Below are 20274 nucleotides of genomic sequence, written 5' to 3' on the forward strand. Positions count from 1 at the left end.
TCTAAAGAGTGTGTGCAGAAACGATCTCCTCACATGAGTGGACCTCACAGAGACTTACCTCCATGTGCCTATTCACAGGCGACACAGACGGTTCCTCCGCTTTGTCCATGCAGGGCGTCACTTTCAATATCGGGCCCTACCCTTCGGGCTGCCGTCAGCCCCAAGGGTTTTCACGAAACTCCTGTCAGTTGTGGCAGCCCACTTGCATGCCAGACCCATTCAAATCTTTTGCAACCTGGACGACATTCTCTTGTTGTCCAGGTCGCGCACCCAGGCCCTCCGGGATCTCAAGGACACTCTGCGAGTGCTTCAGGAGGTGGGATTCTCCATCAATCGGGAGAAGAGCCACTTTCTTCCAACCTCTCGCCTAGTGCACTTGGGAGCCCTCATCGATTCATCTCAGGGGAAGGTCTTCCTGTCTCAGGAACGCCAGAGCAATATCAGGGATTTAGCCAACGACGTGCGGAGGAGACAACGGGTCCCTCTTCTCCAGCTGTCTCAACTGCTGGGGAAGATGGTCTCTTGCTTCTCCATCATCCCTTGGGCACGGCTTCACAGCCGCTGCCTTCAGTGGTTTCTTCTGCTGTTCCAGAAAACCAACAGCAGCTGCTCCCTAGTGAAGGTCAGCTTGACTCCAGAGGTACTCCAATCTCCAGACTGGTGGATCTCCACGGTCATTACTCTGGGTTCCCTCTTCAGGGAACCTCTGCATCTCATAGTTACAACATACGCGAGTTTGACGGAGTGGGGGGCTCACCTGGAGAATCAAGTAGCTCAGTGTCTTTGGTCAGATTCCGACCTCTCCCACAGTATGAATTGGCTAGAATTGAGGGCCATCCATCTAGCCCTCCTTCACTTCCAATCCTTTCTTCGCAACACACATGTGCTAATTTGGACCGACAGCACGACAGCCAAGGCGCACGTCAACTGCCAAGGGGGGACAAGAGCGGTATCTCTCATGGAGTCTGCCTTTCGCCTAGGAATCTGGGCGGAAGCCAACTTTCTCTCTCTCCACGCCAAACACATCTCAGGTTCCAACAATGCCAGGGCAGACTGGTTGAGCCGCACACGATCGACCCAGCAGAGTGGGCACTGAATTGTTGCATCTACCACCAGCTGTCATCCAGGTACGGGACACCGACTCCAGATCTCTTCGCAACGGTGTCCAACAAACAACTGCCCAGGTACATGTCACGCTACACGACACCAGGCGTGGAAGGGACGGACGCTCTACGGTGCAGGTGGCTTCGCAGTCTCCTGTACGCCTTCCCTCCCAAAGGTCAACTTGGCATTTCATTGATCTCTGGACCTCACTCTTCCAAATTTCTGCCCTGCTCCTCCTCACAGCCTGGAGCGCAAATGGCACACATTAGATGTAAGACGGGCTCTTAAGATCTACATAGCCACGATGGCAACCTTTAGATGCCCCGAAGCTCTCTTCGTCTCTTTCCACCCTACCAATAAGGGGCTGAAAGCTTCTCCATCTATGATTGGCCGTTGGGTCAGGTCGGCAATCTCAAGGGCTTACCTCTCACATCACCTCACGCCTCCTTCCAACATTATGGCTCATTCCACACGCAGTGCAGCTACATCGGCGGCGTGGACGCAACAAGCCTAGGTGGAAGAAATCTGCAAGGCGGCTACCTGGTCGTCTCCTACCTCATTTATCCGCCAATATAAGGTGGATAGGTTTGCTTCGGTGGATGCGGCCTTTGGAAGACGGGTCCTTCAGCACATTCTTCCTTCTTCAAGCTCCTAGTCCAGTTTTTTCCCCTCCCGGGGCAGCTTTGGTACGTCCCATGCATGACCGCTGTCTCCACCAACTTAGGAGAATGGGGCGTTGGTTCTTACCTGATATGCTCCTTCTCTGGGCAGGTGGAGACAGCGGTCATCCCCACCCTTTCTGGGAGCACTATTGTAACGTTGCAGGATGGAGAGCAATTGTTTGGCGCAAAGCAGTCTACTTATCTCCTTCGTCAAGAAAAGCGGGAGCATGCTCCTCAGAGGCGAGGACATCTCTTTGGTAGACTCTGTTCTATTGGTTACTGACTGAGTTAACCCATGCATGACCGCTGTCTCCACCTGCCCAGAGAAGGGGCGTATCAGGTAAGAACCAACGCCCCATTCCCTTGCAGATTGCCTCTTCCCACAGCCCTCAGGTTACAGCTGCGAAGGAAACGTCTTGAGTTGTGCAACCTGGGAGATGTTGACACACCTTGACTTGATTCCTGGCAGAGGAACTGTTGCTGCAGCCTTTGGGCAAAGTGGAAAAGCCCTGGGAGAGGGCAGGAAGAGTCCCGGAGGGGTTTCGCTTGTGCACCTGGGGAAGGTTTGCTCTTTGAGAGAGGAAAGCAACCTCTCGCAAACCTCTCTCAACCTCTGCTCAGCCTACCAGCAGAGCTTGCTCTGGTATGGGGTTGGCTTGGACGAGGGGAGTCAAACGGAGGGGATCCCATGAGACTCCTTCCTGGAGATCCTGCCAGGGACAGAAGCCCTGCGGTCCGAACTCTCCTTCAATCTGGCCCAGCAGAGCCTGAGTCCGGATCTCTCAGAATTCCCTTGTTTCCCACCTAGGAAGCAAAGTCCCTGCCCGTTCTGCCCCCCCCCCCTGCAGTTAGCCAGTGTGCGTATGGAGGCAGCCTCTCTGCTCCAGGTCAGTGGGGCTCTGGGGGAGCCTGCTAAGCCTTTGATGCGGTCGGCCCTGAACCTCCTTGGTGAAGGGGTGGATTCCAGCTGGACTCTCGCCCTGCAAACACTGCTGGATCATTAAAAGCCAAAGAAAGGAAAAGGGAAGCCTCTCCCCTTGCATTCGTGATTTGAGAAGGAGAGGCATTTGGTCTGCCCTGAGGATGGAAGCGAGGCTGGCTGGCTCGTCACCTCAGCCTTTCAGCTGCTTTTCCTGCTGAGGCTGCACCCAGCAAACAAAGCCGTGTCAGTATTTGCTGCTTGTTTATTCTTAGAAAAATCGTGCAGCCAACTTCCTAGGTAGAGCCTGCAAAGTGTTTGGTAAAATTCTTAGCAGCAAAGTCATCAATTAAAAAATTGCTGTGTTTTTTCAAGTGAGCTATTTCTGTATTTTCCTTGTTCTCTCCTGGGCCAACCGGGCTCCCTAGTTGCAGCTGGGAGGCAGGAGGATAGGACCTTCCCCTGTAGTAGTTTATTACACACACACACACACGCACGCACGCACGCACGCGCACACACACACACACACATCCCACAGGGGCACCGGTCCTTCCCTCCATTATCCTCTGGACTGGGAGAGGCCCCCAGATGATGGTGGTGGAACAATTAAGGATAATGCCATTTTCCTTGGTGATACCCCTTCCAAAAAGGCCCCCTTCTTTGGGTGGTTCCTAATGGGTGGTTCCGAGTTGGGCAGCTTCTTTGCGATTCCTCCTTTGCCTTGTGATTTTGACTTGGTCTTGCTCTCCGAGGCAAGTGGAGGGGGAAGGCAATTGCCATGCTCCCCCTGGGGCCTGAGCCCACCCGAGGGAAAAGGCTTCTTGCAGGGACAGGTGTCATGGAAGGGGGTTAGGAGCTTGAGGGGCATTGGCCAGGCCTGGAGAAGGGCAAGGACAGAGAAAGGGGAAACAGAGAGACAGGCAGAAGTTCTCATTCGAATTCAGGCCCTCCTGGGCAAGGGGCGCAGAGGGGCTCTGTTTGCAGATCTCTCCCCTTAGCTGGGTTTTGGAAATGGCTTCCTCTGAAGGTAGCTTCCCTAGTGCCAGTGAGGGTGCTTCAGGAGCAAGGGGACGGCATTCACACAGCTCGTCTAACCAGGCCAGAGCTGCATTTGCATCCAAACTCAAGTGAAAGCGAGAAGCTGGAACCTGCCTGGTACCCCAGCCTGCTTTTCCGAATGACGGGGAAGAGGTCTTGGCCTGCTGCTGTATTTCTGCACAAGCAACATCCGCAATGACCACAAAGGCACTTGCCTTCTCCTGGCGGCCTCGGCCTCTGATGTGGCTGCTCTCTACTGCCCGGGTCGCCATCTTGCTGCGCCTGCGACTGCTGCTGCTTTGGCCTAAGAAAAAAATTCTCAGTTGGTCTTGTGAAATTCCACCGCTCCCTTTCCAGGTGCTTACATTGGAGTTGAACCCTTTTGTTTCATTTGCAGGTTGGGCAAGCCTGTTTCCTCTGCAGGCGATAGGAAGGGCCTGGGGTGAAGCTTCACCGGCGTTTCCCTCTGGCTGAAGGGAGGCTCCGGGAGGAAGTGTTCTGAAGCCTGAGAGAGAGAGAGAGAGAGGGAACCATGTGTGCGTCTCTCCCTCGGAGACGGATGCGTGGTTGTTGCATTTATATTTCTGCCAATGTTAACCTGAATGAGGGGGCACTTAAGCAACAGAAAACATGGTGGGATCAGCCAATCAACATGCAGGGTGCCATCTCCACCTAACGTGCAGTTGAGACTTGGGAGGTTTGCATATTGGCTGGTCTGCAGCCTTTGCTTACCCATCAACCCAGGGGTGGGATTCAGCCAGTACAAACCAGTTTGGGGTGAACCAGTAGTTCTGGCGATCAGTTGACCCCGCCCGCCCACCCCTGCGCTAGTCTGTCCTTTAGTTCCTTTCTCTGAAGCCCAGCGGATAGGCGCAGCAGATTGGATTGCCACTCCTCAGCTGTTTTACTCACGGGGGCTGCAGTAGAAGTAAGTTTTAGAGCTGTTTTCAAACTCACAGCATGTGTGCGGAGCATCCACTTGGCACACGGGTTGAATCCCACCACTGCATCCACCCCTTTGCAGCACAGGAGTGCATCAACTCCTAAGTGCAGCTAAACAAAGGTTTGAGGAGGAGCTTTTGAACCAAGTGCATCCACTAGGCCAGTGTCAAGGTCGTCTTTTGTCTCCGCACCTCGACACCTGGCCGGAAGAAGAGGGGTGTACATGCCAGCGTGGAAGATGAAGATTGGACCATGTGATGAATTATGGGGTGTGGGGATAGATGATGAACTTTTAACTTGGGGAATTCACCGGATGTACCTTAGAGTTGAAATTTCAACAGCATAATGCCAACATGCCTGATTCATTTTAAATTTGAGTTTTAAGGACTACTTTGCCTTGGACAATGATTTAATTCAGCATAATATATATGTATATTATGAATAGGGGTTGCTTACAGTACTTAGTGCATTGGAAGGGTTACCCTTGGTCTGAAGCTAATTGGGTGAATCTTTCTTTAATACCTTTTTGGAATCGAAATGGGAGAGCGGGGTGGGGGGGTGGGGGAGGGGAATCACCAGAAACCGGAAGAGCAGCTCCCTGGAGCGGACATGCGGGGAGGCTGGAAGCCAGAGTGGCAGTTCTAATACTGTAGAAGGCTGTGCTATGGGGTCAAACAGATGACTATATTTCCGCAAGTACTGCATTGGCCAATGTAACACTTTACCAATGTACATTGGAGATGTGTGTGCATGTTCCCACCAAATTTCATCAAAATCTGTGATGGTTGAGCAGATGGTTAACCCCAGACCACTTGACATGGAGTGACCCTGAGGTGACCACCATTTGTACCCTTCTGACAAGCAAAGCCAATTCAGAAACCAGTTTCACTTTACAACCGTGTAACTAAGTTAACCACTGGAGTGATTTACTTAGCAACTGCATGTGTGCGCCGGGAAGCTGAGTGCACCGGTCACCTGGTCTTCCGGTTTCTGGCGGGCATTTGCACATGAAGGCCAGCTGGCAGAAACCGGAAGAGCAACAGACAACAGCTGGGGTGCCCAGAGAGATGCCTCTGTGTGTTTGGCACATGTGCTGTGCTGTTATAATTTGACTGCTGAAGTTCTTTGTGGAAATTAAGGCACAGCATTCCCACAATCCTAGAAACTAGATACTTGATGAAAAAGCGAAAAACCAGATGAAAATTTTACTTTGGCTAGGATTATTTTTGACAAATTAATAAATCTGTTATTTCCAAGGGGCTTTCAGATCCTTCTCTTGAATCAAGGTGCTCTAGAATAATCCCCATTCTCAGATTGCCTCTCTGCTAGTTTACTCTACTCCAATGGCCTGGCCTTTCTCCAGTTCCTCAGGCTGTCTGAGAGATCATACTAAAAGTTTTGGTCAGTCCATCAAAGGGCTATTCTTGCTGCTCCTGTTTCGCTGGTTCTTTTTCTAGGCCTCTAATCACCACTGAGGGAAATTGCTACCAATTTTTACAAGCCTTATTGCATGCTTTGTCCATGGCTCTGAGAAGACAATTGAGGCCAAGATCTATTCTATTCTGTCTGCAGGCTCTTTCAGAAGGAATGACTGAGGGTTTGGCACCCCGGGTGGATCTGGAATGGATCCACCGAAAAGAGAGATTCACCCAGAGAAAGGAAGAGTTGGAAGAGTTAACGGAAGCACTTTTGTTAGAGAAAGAGGCTCCCAAAAATTCTAAATTGCTAAAACTTTAATTTTTCAAGCCACTCGGCTTGAAAAGGAATCAGTTAACAGGAATTTGGAGCACAGGACATTTTCCCTATCAGAGGAAAATGATGGCCTAGAAGCTCCTTTGCCAGAAAAGCACAGGAATAAGAGCAAGAACTGTGAATTGGTCACCAGAAGGCCGCTAAGAAGAAACATACACTCCTTAACACTGAACCCTCATCTACATCTTTTCCTCAGCTAGAGACAGATTCTAAAACGGGGAGTAAGAATCCCGCCTTGAAAACAGAAAACTGATAAAGAGAAGATTTAGGAAGGGCCCTTCCATTCGGCCAATCCGCAGCACCCAGAGTGTTTACCAAGCTGCTGGCAGTGGTGGCGGCCCACTTTTGATCACGCCCGAGCAGGATAATATACTACCTGGATGACATCCTCCTGTTGTCCAGGTCCCCCAGTCAGGCACAACGAGACCGAGAGGTCACTCTGCTGACCTTGAGGGATCACGGGTTTTCTATAAACCTGTCAAAAAGCCAGCTGGTCCCGACCACTCACATTCTCCATTTAGGGGCTCTGATGGGACAACAGAGAAGTCAGGGTCTACCAGTTGAGAGAATGACAGGACAGTCTCAGGGCCCTGGTCCAACAAGTGCGGAGGTCCCATCGAGTCCAGCTGTTGCTGCTCTCTCAACTCCTGGGCAAGATGGTCTCCTGGTTCTCCATAGTGCCCTGGGCCAGACTACACAGCAGACCTCTTCAGTGACTCCTCCTTCCGCATCAGAAGGACGGCAGCAGCTGTTCTTCAGTCGCCATTCTGATCCCTCCAGATGTGACCAGATCCCTAGCCTGGTGGGAGTCTCCAGCCATCACAAAGGGGTTGCTCTTCCAGGACCCCTCTCGTGTGACAATCCCCACGGATGCCAGTCTATTCGGGTGGGGCATACACTCGGTGACGGAGGTGGCTCAAGGTCAGTGGTCCCAAGCCAAATTTCAACATACCATCAAGTATACCATGGAGCTGTGGGCGATATGTCTCAGACTGATTCGCCTTCAGAGGGCAGTAGAAGGCAAGCATGTGTTGATCCTCATGGACAACATGACGGCGAAGGCTCACATCAATTGACAGGGTGGGACCCATTCCACACTTCTCATGAAGGAGGTCAAATGCCTGGGGCTCTGGGCAGAATCACATCTCCTGTCATTGCGAGCCGAGCACATCTCAGGGACAGACAATGTCAAGGACGATTGGTTGAGTCGCACTCGGGTGGACCAGGCAGAGTGGACTCTTCACCCATCATAATTCCAAGACCTGACCAGGTTATTCGGGGTTCCAAAGGTCGATCTCTTCACCACCAGAGGCAACAGGCAGATCCCTCAATTCTTTGCAAGGTACGTGACACTGGAGGCAGAAAGAGTGGATACCCTCTGCTACCCTTGGCCCGCAGGTCTCCTCTACACCTTCCCGCCGTTTTCCCTGATCCAGTGGGTCATCTGGAAACTGCTAGAGGAGCGGGCGGAGCTGTTATTTCTGGCACCCTATTGGCCACGTTGCCCATGGTTTGTGGACCTCATGAGTCTCTCAGTGGCACCTCCGTGGCAAATCTCTCCCCTCCAGGACATTTCGCATTCAGGGATCCGTAGGGCACCCAGATTGTCAGTGGATCAAATTGACCGCCTGGAGGTTGAGCGGCACTCAATGACCGCAGAGGGCCTCTCCCCATCAGTCATTAGGACTATACAGGCTGCAAGGCGACCCTCGACTAATCCCATTTATGATGCCATGTGGAAAGCCTTCTATCATTGGTGCGGGCCCAAAAACATCGTTCCCTCCCAGGCCCTCACTCACCAGGTCCTGGACTTTCTACAGGAGGTTTGAACACAGGGTTGTCTCCCAACACTCTTAGGAGGCAGGTGGCGGCCCTTTCGTCCATGTTGTGTGCTGTGTCCAGCACGTCCCTGGTGCATAATCCACTGGTCAGGTGGTTTCTGAGAGGGGCCACAAATCTACGACTTCCTGCCATTCATCGGTATCCATCCTGGGATTTGCCCTTGGTACTCCAGGAATTCACAGGTCCGTCATTCGAGCTGTTGATGGAATCGTCGCTGATGTCCCTGTCTCAGAAGGTGGTCTTCTTGGTGGCAATCATCTCAGCAAGGATGATATCGGAACTGGTGGCCCTACCTGTCAGGCAACACCTGTGCATTTTTCATGCAGACAGAGTCGTCTTGAGAGTCGATCCGTCATTTATTATTTATTTATTTTATTTATTTATTTAAACTTATTAGTCGCCCCCTCTCCCCACAGGGACTCGGGGCGACGTACACAAGCAACAGTCAACACAGTGTCATACAGAGGAGGTAAAAAATAAATAATTACAATGCTGAAAAAGGTTAAAACCTCAATAACATTAATAGTTTAAAAACTAAAATTAACAATTAAAAATGACCTAGGGGTGGATAAGTTGTCGAGTTATGCCAGGCCGGCTAGCCGAAACAGGTGGGTCTTCAGTTTACTGCCGAAGGAGTGGAGATCAGTTGTTGTTCTAATGTCTGGGGGGAGGTCGTTCCAAAGGGTAGGGCCCGCCACAGAGAAGGACCTACTCCTGGGCACCGCCCTCTGACAATCTCTAGAGGACGGCACCCGGAGGAGACCCTCTCTGTGTGAGCGAATGGGCCGCAGGGATGTATGGGGCAGGACACGATCCCGCAGGTAACTAGGCCCTATGCCATGGAGCGCTTTGAAGATGGTAACTAACACCTTGAAGCGCACCCGGTAGGCCACAGGAAGCCAGTGCAGCTCGCGCAGGAGCGGTGTTATATGGGAGAACCTCGATCTCCCCATAATTACCTGCGCAGCTGCATTCTGGACCAACTGCAGCCTCCGGGTGCACCTCAAGGGGAGCCCCATGTAGAGAGCATTACAGTAGTCCAGGCGAGACGTCACCAGCGCGTGAGTGACTGTGTGCAAGGCCTCCCGGTCCAAAAGGGGTCGCAATTGGCGCACCAGGCGAACCTGGTGGAACGTCCCCCTCGCCACGGCTGCCACATGATCTTCCATAGCCAGCCGGGCATCAAGGAGGACGCCCAAATTGCGTGCCCGTTCCACCGGGGCTAATTGTTCATCCCCGATGGCCAGCGATGGAATGTGCTGGTTGTACCGGGGTGCCGGAAGCCACAGCCACTCTGTCTTGGAGGGGTTGAGCCTGAGCCTGTTGTCACCCATCCAGACCCACACGGCTTCCAGACAACGGGACATCACTTCAACAGCCTCGTTGGGGTGGTTTGGGGTGGAAATGTACAGCTGAGTGTCATCAGCGTACAGATGATATCTCACCCCAAAACCACGGATGATCTCGCCCAGCGGTTTCATATATGTGTTGAACAGGAGAGGCAAGAGGATCGACCCCTGTGGGACCCCACAAGTAAGGGGCCTCGGGGTCGACCTCTGCTCCCCTGTCAACACACATTGCGTCCGGCCAGAGAGGTAGGAGCGGAACCACCGCAATACGGTGCCCCCGATCCCCAACCCCTCCAGACGGCGCAATAGGATACCATGGTCGATGGTATCGAAAGCCGCCGAGAGGTCTAATAGGACAAGGATGGAGGAACAACCCCCATCCTTTGCCCTCCAGAGATCATCCACCAACGCGACCAAGGCCGTCTCCGTGCTGTGACCGGGCCGGAAGCCGGACTGGCGCGGGTCTAGATAATCATCTTCCTCCAGGTGACGCAGGAACTGCTGAGCCACCACACTCTCAACAACCTTCGCTAAAAAAGGAAGGTTGGAGACAGGACGATAATTTGCTAGCTCCATTGGGTCCAGAGAAGGCTTCTTGAGCAGGGATCTCACCACCGCCTCTTTCAAGGCGGTTGGTAAAAGGCCCTCACCCAACGAAGCGTTCACCAGTCCCAGTAGCCAGCCTCGTGAACCCTCCCAGGAAGCCAGTACCAACCATGAGGGACACGGGTCCAATAAACATGTGGTGGCTCGCAGTCGCCCGCGCAACCTGTCCAAATCTTCGGTGACAACAGGGTCAAACTCCTCCCAGCGTGGAATCTCAAGACTAGCCTCGGACGCCCCCTCTGGAGTACTGGAGTGGGTCCACCCCCTCCGGATCTGATCAATTTTATCCTGCAGGTATTCCCCAAACTCCTCTGCCCTGCCCTGCAATGGGGGTCCCGCTGTTCCTGCGATAGCAGGGAGCGGGTCACCCGAAACAGGGCGGCAGGGTGGTTCTCTGCGGATGCTATAAGGGTGGAACAATATTGACGTTTGGCCACCCTTATTGCCACATGGTAGGTCCTTAAGTAGGCTCTTACCTGTGTTCGATCGGATTCGGAGCGGGAGGATCTCCACTTGTTCTCTAGGCGTCTCCTGTGGCGTTTCATCGCCCTTAGCTCCCCGTTAAACCAGGGGGCCCGGGTCGATCGTTGCCATCGGAGAGGCCGCAACGGCGCAACCCGGTCCAAGGCCCCGGCGGCCACGCTGTTCCACGCGGCGGCCACCAGGTCCTCCGCCCGGGAGCGGGACAGGTCTGCAGGAGGTGGCCCAAGCTCCGCCTGGAACCTATCTGGTTCCATCAGACGCCTGGGGCGGAACCATCTGGGACCGTCTGGTTCCGCCTCCCCGCGGCGGGGAGTAGCGCCAGGGAAGTCCAGTTGGAGAAGTGAGTGATCTGACCATGACAGGGGCGTGATGACTAAATTCCCTCTTCCCAGATCACTCGTCCACTGGTCGGAGACAAACACAAGATCCAGTATGTGGCCTCTTTCGTGTGTGGGGTCCCGAACTACTTGAGTCAGATCCATGGCTGTCATGGAAGCCATGAATTCCCGGGCTGCCTCGGATGCCTCTCCCGTCGACGGCAGATTGAAATCCCCCATCACTAATAACTTGGGGGTCTCAACCGCCATCTCCGCGATCAGCTCGAGGAGTCCGGGCAGGGCCGTTGATGTATGGCGGGGAGCCAGGTATACTATCAACAGACCCAACTGACTCCCTGGGCCCCATTTCACACCCAGAGACTCACAACCAGATGTCTGCGACACAGTGAATTCTCTTGGAGCCAAATCTTCCTGGATGATTATCGCTACCCCACCGCCCCTACCCTGGGCCCGTCATCCTGAAGGTGAACTCTAAATTTCACTGCTCTCAAGAATTGGTTTTACCGAATTTCTGCCCAGATCCTGCCCACTGTCTTGAATGTAGGTGGCACATGCTGGATGTACGACGAGCGCTCCACGTCTATCTCCACAGAACATCTTCCTTTTTCCTTCATTTCAACCAGACACTATGGGGCGCAAGGCATCGGCTTCACTGTTGGGCAGGTGGATCTGGGCCTGCATTTCAAAGTCCTACTCCTTGCAGTCACAATCTCCTCCGGGTCGCATCACAACCCACTCCACTTGGAGTGCAGCCACCTCAGCGGCATGGGGGACACTTTTCATGTAGTCTTCCACTTCGGTTTTCATCTTAGGCCACCAAAATTCTGAGTCTGGCGAGATGGAGCGTCTTTAGGAATCCAAAGTGGCCGCCTAGCTTTGCATCATGGCTTCGTTGTAGCACGTCTAGCTTCAAACTGGCAAGAACGTATATCTTGGATCCTTTTCAGGCTAGCCCACCTTAAGGGCCTTAAGATGTATTTAAAGGCCTTAAATGCATCTAATGCTAATATACCTGACTTTAATTTTTGATTCTTTATATAACGATCTATGTTTAATACCCTTCTTACTATATCTGACATTTGTCGGCCTCTTATAAATCCACACTGGTTGTTTTTAATATAATTCTCTATAAATATATTTAATCTATTTGCCAATACTGCTGTCAAAATCTTAGCGTCCTGATTAATAAGTGATATTGGTCTATGTGATCCTGGGTTTGTATGATATTTACCTGGTTTTGCTATCAGTATTATCAAGGATTGCTTCCAGGAGCATGGAACGTTTTCCCTTTCCATTGTTTTATTAAACACTATCTTCATCTTCGGCACCAATAGATAGCCCTTTGAAATTTTTATAATATTCTGCACCTAATCCACTTAACCCTGGCATTTTCACTTTATTAATAACTTCCACTATTTCCTTTTCTTCTATTGGTGATTCCATTATTTCTTTATCATTTTCTTGAATTTTACAATTTAAATACTTCTTTATATTTGCCTGACTTTCGTTCACATTTATGTTATTTCCCTTATATAGCTTTTCAAAGAATTTATGAAATATCAACAATTTTTCTCTCATCATATTACATCTTTCCCCCTTGTCGTTCTTTATTACTCCAACCAGGCTTTTCGCCTTTTTAGCTTGCGTGGCTCTGGACAACATTCCAGAATTATTATTACTGCTTTCATAAAATTCCCTTTTTAAGTATATTAGATTTCTCTGAACCTGTCCTGTCTGAATATTTTGCAACTCTTTTCTTTTAGCTGATAGTTCTAACATAATCTTATTTTCTCTACTTTCGATATATTTGCTCTCTAGTTCCCTAATTTCCTCCTCCAAGCACTCTATATATTTCTCTCTTTATTTTTTTACTTCATAAGAGTATTTTATCCCTAAACCTCGCACGACTGCTTTCGTTGCATCCAGGAGTGGGTTTCTGCTGGCATTACTGCTGGCTCGAGGCACAGGCGATTTGCGCCCATGTGCTTGCTTTGCGCGTGCATAGTGGCTTGTATGCGCAGATCATTAAAAATGTTTTTAAAAAAGGATGTCGTGGTGACCAGGGAACCTGTTTGGGGGTGTGGCGAGTATGCCGTGCGAACCGGTAGGAACCCACCTCTGATTGCATCCCATATTACACCTGTATTACTACCTCCCTCTTCATTTATAGTCCTTATTTCTTTTAATTCCCTTTCCATTTTTTCCTAAAAGCTCTTTATTTTAAAAAATTCTCAAATCCATTCTCCCATCTACTTGCCTGTTTATAATCACAATCTATTTCCATATCGATAGTTACCATTGCATGATGAGATACTTTAATTATTTTTTATCTTCTCATTATTTTAGATGATATTTCCAGTGTTACAAATATATAGTCTATACTTGTTAAATTTTTATGTCTACCAGAAAAAATATGTATAACTCTTTTATTACCATATAGTTCTCTCCAGACATCTTTCAATCTATTTCTATTAAGAAATTTTCTTAAATCTGTATTATTATGCTTTGTTTCCGCTTTTGATGGATTGGATTTGTCATTTCCACTATCCATAACCATATTATAATTGCCTGCCATTATCACATAACATTTTTTGACTTCTTCTATTTCTTTATATACCCTATTATAAAACTCTCTTTGATTTATATTAGGTGCATACAAGTTTGCTAAGGTAACCTCTTGTCCATAAATCAATCTTTGCATTATAAGAAATCTTTCCAAAACATCCCTTTTTATAGTCTTCATAATAAATTCACATCTTTTAGTTACAATGATTGCTCCCCCTCTTGCTTTTGAGGTACCAAATGCCTTTTCATATACATCAGCCCAGTTCACTCATCCCGTCTTTCTTTCGATGTGTTTCTTGTAAGAATACAATACCTATTTTCTCTTTGTTAATTGATTTTTCAATTCTCATTTATATCCCCCCCCCCCAAGCCATGTACATTCCATGTAGCTTCCTTCAACAATTTATAATACAATAGTAGAGTTGGAAGGGACCTTGGAGGTCTTCTAGTCCAACCCCCTGCCTAGGCAGGAAACCCTATACCGTTTCAGACAAATAGCTATCCAACATCTTCTTAAAGACTTCCAGTGTTGGGGCATTCACAACTTCTGGAGGCAAGCTGTTCCACTGATTAATTGTTCTAACTGTCAGGAAATTTCTCCTCACTTCTAAGTTGCTTCTCTCCTTGATTAGTTTCCACCCATTGCTTCTTGTTCTGTCCTCAGGTGCCTTGGAGAATAGTTTGACTCCCTCTTCTTTGTGGCAACCCCTGAGATATTGGAACACTGCTATCATGTCACCCCTGGTCCTTCTTTCTCTTAAGCTAAACATACCCAGTTCCTGCAACCGTTCCTCATATGTTTTAGTCTCCAGTCCCCTAATCATCTTTCTTGCTCTTCTCTGCACTCTTTCTAGAGTCTCAACAACCTTTTTTTACATCGTGGCGACCAGAACTGAATGCAGTATTCCAAGTGTGGCCTCACCAAGGCATTATAAAGCGGCATCATTTCCCCATCTATTCCTCATATTACATATTCCCTTTGGTCTCCATTTGTGCTCTAACATAAATCTTGCAAAACTAAAACTGCACAGTATACTTATTACCCCAAAATGTAAATAACCTCTTACCCACCATAAACATACATAACGCTCCCCTTCTCTTCTTCAGGAGATCTTCCTCCTCTCCGCCTGCAGGAAAGAGGAGCCATCCATACACGGACTTCGGTCGCCCACTCTACCCCCCCCCCCTTCACCCATCTTTACTCTATTTTTACACCCAAGCATATGTTATAATCCATATCCCTTGATATAAGTACTACAAATATTTATATGCTATCTCTACAGTGAACTTGTAACTCCTGTTGCTTCATCCAGCCTCCCTTTCGCCTGTAGATCTTCTATCTTCTTCTTCTTCTCCATCTTCCTTCTTGAGAATTGTGACATCTCATTCTTTTTCTGCATCTGCTCTGTGAACTCTTCTCTATTGATGATTCCGAACTCCCTTAATTTCTCCATCACCTCCTCCTTTGTTTCAACCCTATAAAATCTTCCACCATATGGAAATCTAAAAAAAAAAAAAACTGGATAGCCCCAACTATAAATAATATTGTTTTTCTTCATAATTTGACAAACTTGATGCATCTCTCACCTCCATTGTAAAGTCTTAAGATACTTAAAAACTTGTATCTGTTGACCCCAAAACACGCTCATCGCCATATTTCATAATTCACACATCAGTTGTTGTTGTTTTTCGTAAGTTCAAAATCTTGCCACTATGTCTCTCGGATATTTTCTTCCTGATCTTTTTGGGCCGACTCTCTGTATTGTATCAATATTGTATCTTGTAAAGGGGACATCTGGGAGGATCGAGGTAGCCCGGTGCAATACTCCTTGGATCAACTTTGCTTCATTTTCTTCACTTTTCTCCAGATATCCATGTCTATTTTATCTATTTCACTTGACTGTACACCGCCCCGAGTCCCTTTGGGGAGAGGGGGCGGTATAAAAATCGAAATAAAAGGTAAAGGTAAAGATCCGTAAATTTGAGCAGCGCTGACGGTCCTGTATATCAATCAAATCCTTTTTCACCTGATGCAGCTTTTTAACACTCTATCATGTTCTCCAATCTGAGTCTTCACTTCTATAATATTTTGTGTCATATCCTGACTTTGTTTCACCAAATTTGTTGTTGTTATATCCATATTGTCCATTTTATCATTTATTAATTTCAAATCCTCCTTCATATTTTTATTCATTTCTCTTAATTCTTGCAAGAGAATATCAAATTTGTCTGATTGAGTCAGTGATTTCTCAGGTGATGATTTTTTTCCCTCACTTCCATTTCTAAATCTTTTCCAACATGGATCAGGCATAATCCTGAAGGTCTGAGTCTGGGTCTTTGCCGAACACTTTCCACCCTTTTGGTACGTTTTGACATCCAGCCATCCGAAGGAGCTCTTGACCTTTTAAGAGTTTTACAGTCCATAAACGTCACTTCCTCCTTCGTCTTCATCTCATCTTTATCAACTTAGCCCCGAGAATGCAACTTAATAAAACTAAATAAATCCAATGGCAGCAGTTAACTTTACTATACACACCTCATCCAATCTGTGTCTTAAAAATATCTAATTTCTCCAAGGCTCGACCCTTTGACTGGAAAAAGGGAATAATGGGCCTTCACAGTAAACTCATAAATCAGCTATTATCTTCTCAGCTATACTCCTTTAAACTCTCTCCAAATTCTTTCTTTCTCAGACTGCCTTCCTATCCCGTCTGCCCTCAAAGGCCGCTCAAGTCTTTAAACAAACGCTGAGGCTCAAAGCTCCTCTGAAAAAATGTCCAATTCCAAATCAAATACAGTCCAATCTTCAGGAGAAAGGCAAGGGAAATAATTCACTTTTCAAAATCTCTCAAATTTCATAATCTAGATGGATGTTATATTTTTTTTAGAACCATTCTCTGAGATGGTCTGGAGGAGGCAGAAATTCAGTGTCTGTCATCCATTCCGGAAAACTTCACCACCACCACCCCGAGGGCCGCATCGAGGTTCTGTTTGACTTTGGGGGGCTCCCGAGCTCCATTTCGGCTACAACGGTCTCCTGCAACCCTCTGCCAGCAAAAATGGAGTTGGGAATGCTGCCTGCAGCCCTCGCGAGCTCTATTTTCAGTTGCGACGGCTCCATTTTTGCTGGCAGAAACTCTGAAGGCCATTCTTCACTGTTTCTAGGGCAGCCTTGTGGGCCAGAACTAAGCACCCCACGAGCTGGATCCGGCCCCCAGGTCTTGAGTTTGACACCCCTGGTTTAGAGACTGCAACCAATGTAAACATGTTGAAATCTGCAGAAAGTAGTGGAGGCTGATCACAGAACCATTGGCTGTACTTAGTGTATGGGGTGTGGGAAGCCAACCCTGGGGGTGGCTTCGTGTCTGCGTGTCTCTCAACAAGCTGGTTATAAGAAAGTGTGGCAGGCCAAAGATCCTAAAAGAAACATAACTATAGGCCTGACCGCTGGTTTTGGACCCCTTGGGCTCTGAAGGGCTGATGAGACGCAAGGGCCTGGTTGAGGACAGCCAGGACGGGGGTTCCACTGTATTCTCGGAGGGTCGTGGGGTGCTGCGTTTGCCCAGCCAGACACGGCCACATCTGTCTCCGTTTCAAAAAGCAGGGGCTGCCTCCCTGGATCATTCCATAAAGAGGGCCCGCCGTGCCCGCTTGGCATTCTGTAGCCTCAAAAGGCAGGGAACCTGCCACAGGGCCTCTCTTGGCAACCAGGCTGGAGAAGCAGCTTTGCGAGGCTTAGGGAGGCCTGATTGGCTAGAGCAGCCAAAGCGAGGGACCAGGTGATACAACATGGCCCCAGATTGTTTCTAAGGATGCCCGAGGCAATCCTACACCAGGTTCTGCCCAGATGGAGTCCCTGGGCGTCTCAGACCCAGTCAGAGTGAGTGGTGGTCAAGCTGGAGAGCACCAGAGTGGCCCAGGGAAGGGAGTGGGCTATGCGGTGGCTGGACAGGAGCAAGAGAAGCAAAGAGAGCGGCTCTGTTGGAAGGCACCCGATCAGCCCTCGAGGAGTCCAACTTGATAGTCAGTGCAGATCCAATGAACTGGGATCCAGGGTTTCCCCCCTGGTTCTTCCCTCCTCCCCTCTCAATATTTCATTAGAACCTGCCTTCCCGTCCCCTAATTCTCCATTACTCTGTCCTCTGGCAGAAGAGAGATGAGAGACTGTCTGGCCATGCAGAGACCCTCCCTCAGGCACCCTCTGGGAGGCTCTTTCTGTGGAGAGGACGTGCTTTCTGGTAAGACTTCGTACGTCTTCCAGCTTTATAGAACCTTCCTCCACGTCTGGGGCTCTGAACCGGAAGTAGCCCTCAAGATGCTTTTCCCCCCAACTAGAGTCACGTGAAAGAATTGATTCCTGTGATGCAGAAACTGCCTTTGTTTTGGATGCCACCAAAATTGCCTAATTTTGCTTTGCTTTGCAGCCACAGCCCACTCTCATTTAATGTAACAATCAGTTGTGATTCTCTTGGTTCCCTTCACCTCTGTGGCCTAGTTGAAATTTCACTCTATTATGTTCGGCCTATTTCTCTGTCCTAACAAGATCATTTAAATTTTTATTTGTCTTTCGAGCTGTTAGAAGATCAACAGCGTTTCTTTTCTTCCTCCAGTCACCCAGTATTTCTCCACTTTCTCAGGCAATGCTTTATGGTCTCAAGAGGTCTCCTCTGCTCAGTCTCCCTCCCTCCTTCTGCCTTTCTTCTCAAGTCTTTTGAAGGAGAAGAAGGACGAGCTGGAGCAGTTCAGTGGAGCAGCTGCTGCCTTTCCCCCCTCCCTGCTGGCCAGTGTTTGGCCACATCCACTGAGCAACTGGTCCTGGGCTCTTGGTCCTTTGCTTTCCAGATCCAGAAAACTTATTTGTATTCTTCGCAACTGTGGCTGACTTCTGCCCCATTCCTCTTTGTTCTTGCTTTCAGGTTGTTAGCCAACCCTTCGCATCCCTTCCTTGGGTCCCTTCCTCCCAACTGCCTGCAAGCCTGCTTTGAGCACCTCAGTTGACTATTTCCCAAAAGCTACTCCTGGTGGTTGTGTGGTACTGTTCTTATCATTGTAGCATTTTCTGTGAATTCCTATGGGATAGTTTTTATAGCTGAGTGTATAGAAAAATGTATACAATTCAACACTCAAATTAAATGAATTGGAGCACTGCAGAATTCCAGGCATCTGTCCCCCACTCCTGTTTTTGAAGCGGATAGTATTTTTATGCCCCATCCGCAAATTCTAGAAAACATTTTATTTATTTTGCACTTAAGATATTGTTAGCCTTGCGTCAATTCAAGCTCTGTAATTCAAGCTCTGTGCCAAGGAAAGGCAGATTCTGTGTCATGAAATAAATTATCCAAATAGTGCTAATTTGCATACTTTCTTTCCTGCATACTTTAATCTTCCTAATTGGGAAAGAGGCAGAGGCTTGCAAAGCAGCACCAATCAACCCCTCCCTGGTTTTGGAGCCCCCGCAACGCGCACGGGGGAGGGAAGGGGAAGGTGCAGGGGCTTTGGCAAGTTCTTGGCTGGGTCAGTCACGTGGCCCAGAGCAGGAATTTGAGAAACTTCTCAACAAAATGTTGAAAATCTGAACATGAACTGAAATTGATTTGCTTCCTCTGGTATGGAATTACTGAGCTAACCAAGATCTGTATTTAAATACACTTACATACACACTGTCAATTAAAGAATAATGCGCTAACGCAGGTTGGTAGCTAAGGAGTTTGCTTATTTGTTGGAACACATGGGTGTCCTGAAAAAAATGAGCTTCTCTAACCCAACCCCCCCCCCAACCCCCAATGCAACTTCCTAGATTCTTGTGGCATTGCAACTTTTAATGGTACGCTCAAGAGCACTTTCCCCCCCCCCCCTTTGTACCCAATATCTTGGTATGTCTAACTCTCCTGTCTCCAGAAAGGGGTGTTATGATTTTCTGCCATTTTAAGGGAAGAGAAATGGAAGGCCAGCCTCGGGCTTCAAGCAAAGGCGGGGTGTGTGTGTGTTCATTGGTTTGTTGAAAGGAACTGGGGGACGGACGGACTATGGAGACCAGGGCGCCCAACCTCTGATGATGCTGGCAAAAGCCTGGATCCCCCCCCCCCCCAGGTACCTTTCAACAGACCAAGGCATCCCCCTCTTCACCTGAAGCCCAAGTTGGTTGTTACAATCCTGGAAAAGAACCCGGAAAGAGTCAACCAAGTGATCCTTGGAAACACCTGCTTCCATCTGCCTCACATTTTCTGCCTGGGAGCCGGAGGGGCCTTGTTGCTCTTCAACCTGTGATGGGGGACAGCCTAACTCTGGACAAGCATTTCATGATTTACTTCCTGAAAAGAGGAGGGGACTGAGTTTAAGGTCCTCACCTGGTGCTCCCACGCTCCTTAATTCCTGCACCCCCACCCCCCACCCCGGCCTCCCCTGCAGCTGCATCTTGGAACTGCAACTAGAGCTGCAACTGAAGGCCTAGCAGCAGCACTGGCTGATCTCTCTCTCTCTCTCTCTTTGCCCACAGATGCTGCCGTTGCCTTGTGCCAAGGGCAGGATGCCCTTCTTGGCCCTCCAGCACCTCTTCCGTCACCCCGCTGCCTTCCTGAGCACCCCACGGGTAGAATACAAGCCGATCCAGAAGGTGATGGTAGCCAACCGAGGTGAGCAGGGCTTGGGAACTGGGATTGCTGGGAGCTGCTTCT

The 20274-nt window shown here is 49.0% G+C and overlaps 2 protein-coding genes across 5 annotated transcripts in view; both read left to right on the plus strand.

The window, feature by feature from the left end:
* HAPLN2 (hyaluronan and proteoglycan link protein 2) overlaps positions 1-20274 on the plus strand; it is a 117302-nt gene that overhangs the window by 85534 nt on the left and 11494 nt on the right. The window lies entirely within an intron of this gene.
* The window catches only part of PC (pyruvate carboxylase), a 128176-nt gene that overhangs the window by 37587 nt on the left and 70315 nt on the right, over positions 1-20274 (plus strand). For all 4 annotated transcript variants that reach the window (XM_081967827.1, XM_081967825.1, XM_081967826.1 and 1 more), the window contains exon 3: positions 20097-20232. In XM_081967827.1, the coding sequence (XP_081823953.1) occupies positions 20097-20232 (136 nt within the window). The remainder of the gene's footprint in view (positions 1-20096; positions 20233-20274) is intronic.

This window comes from Natrix helvetica, assembly GCF_964273705.1.
Source record: "Natrix helvetica genome assembly, chromosome: 16".
Lineage (NCBI taxonomy): Eukaryota > Metazoa > Chordata > Lepidosauria > Squamata > Natricidae > Natrix > Natrix helvetica.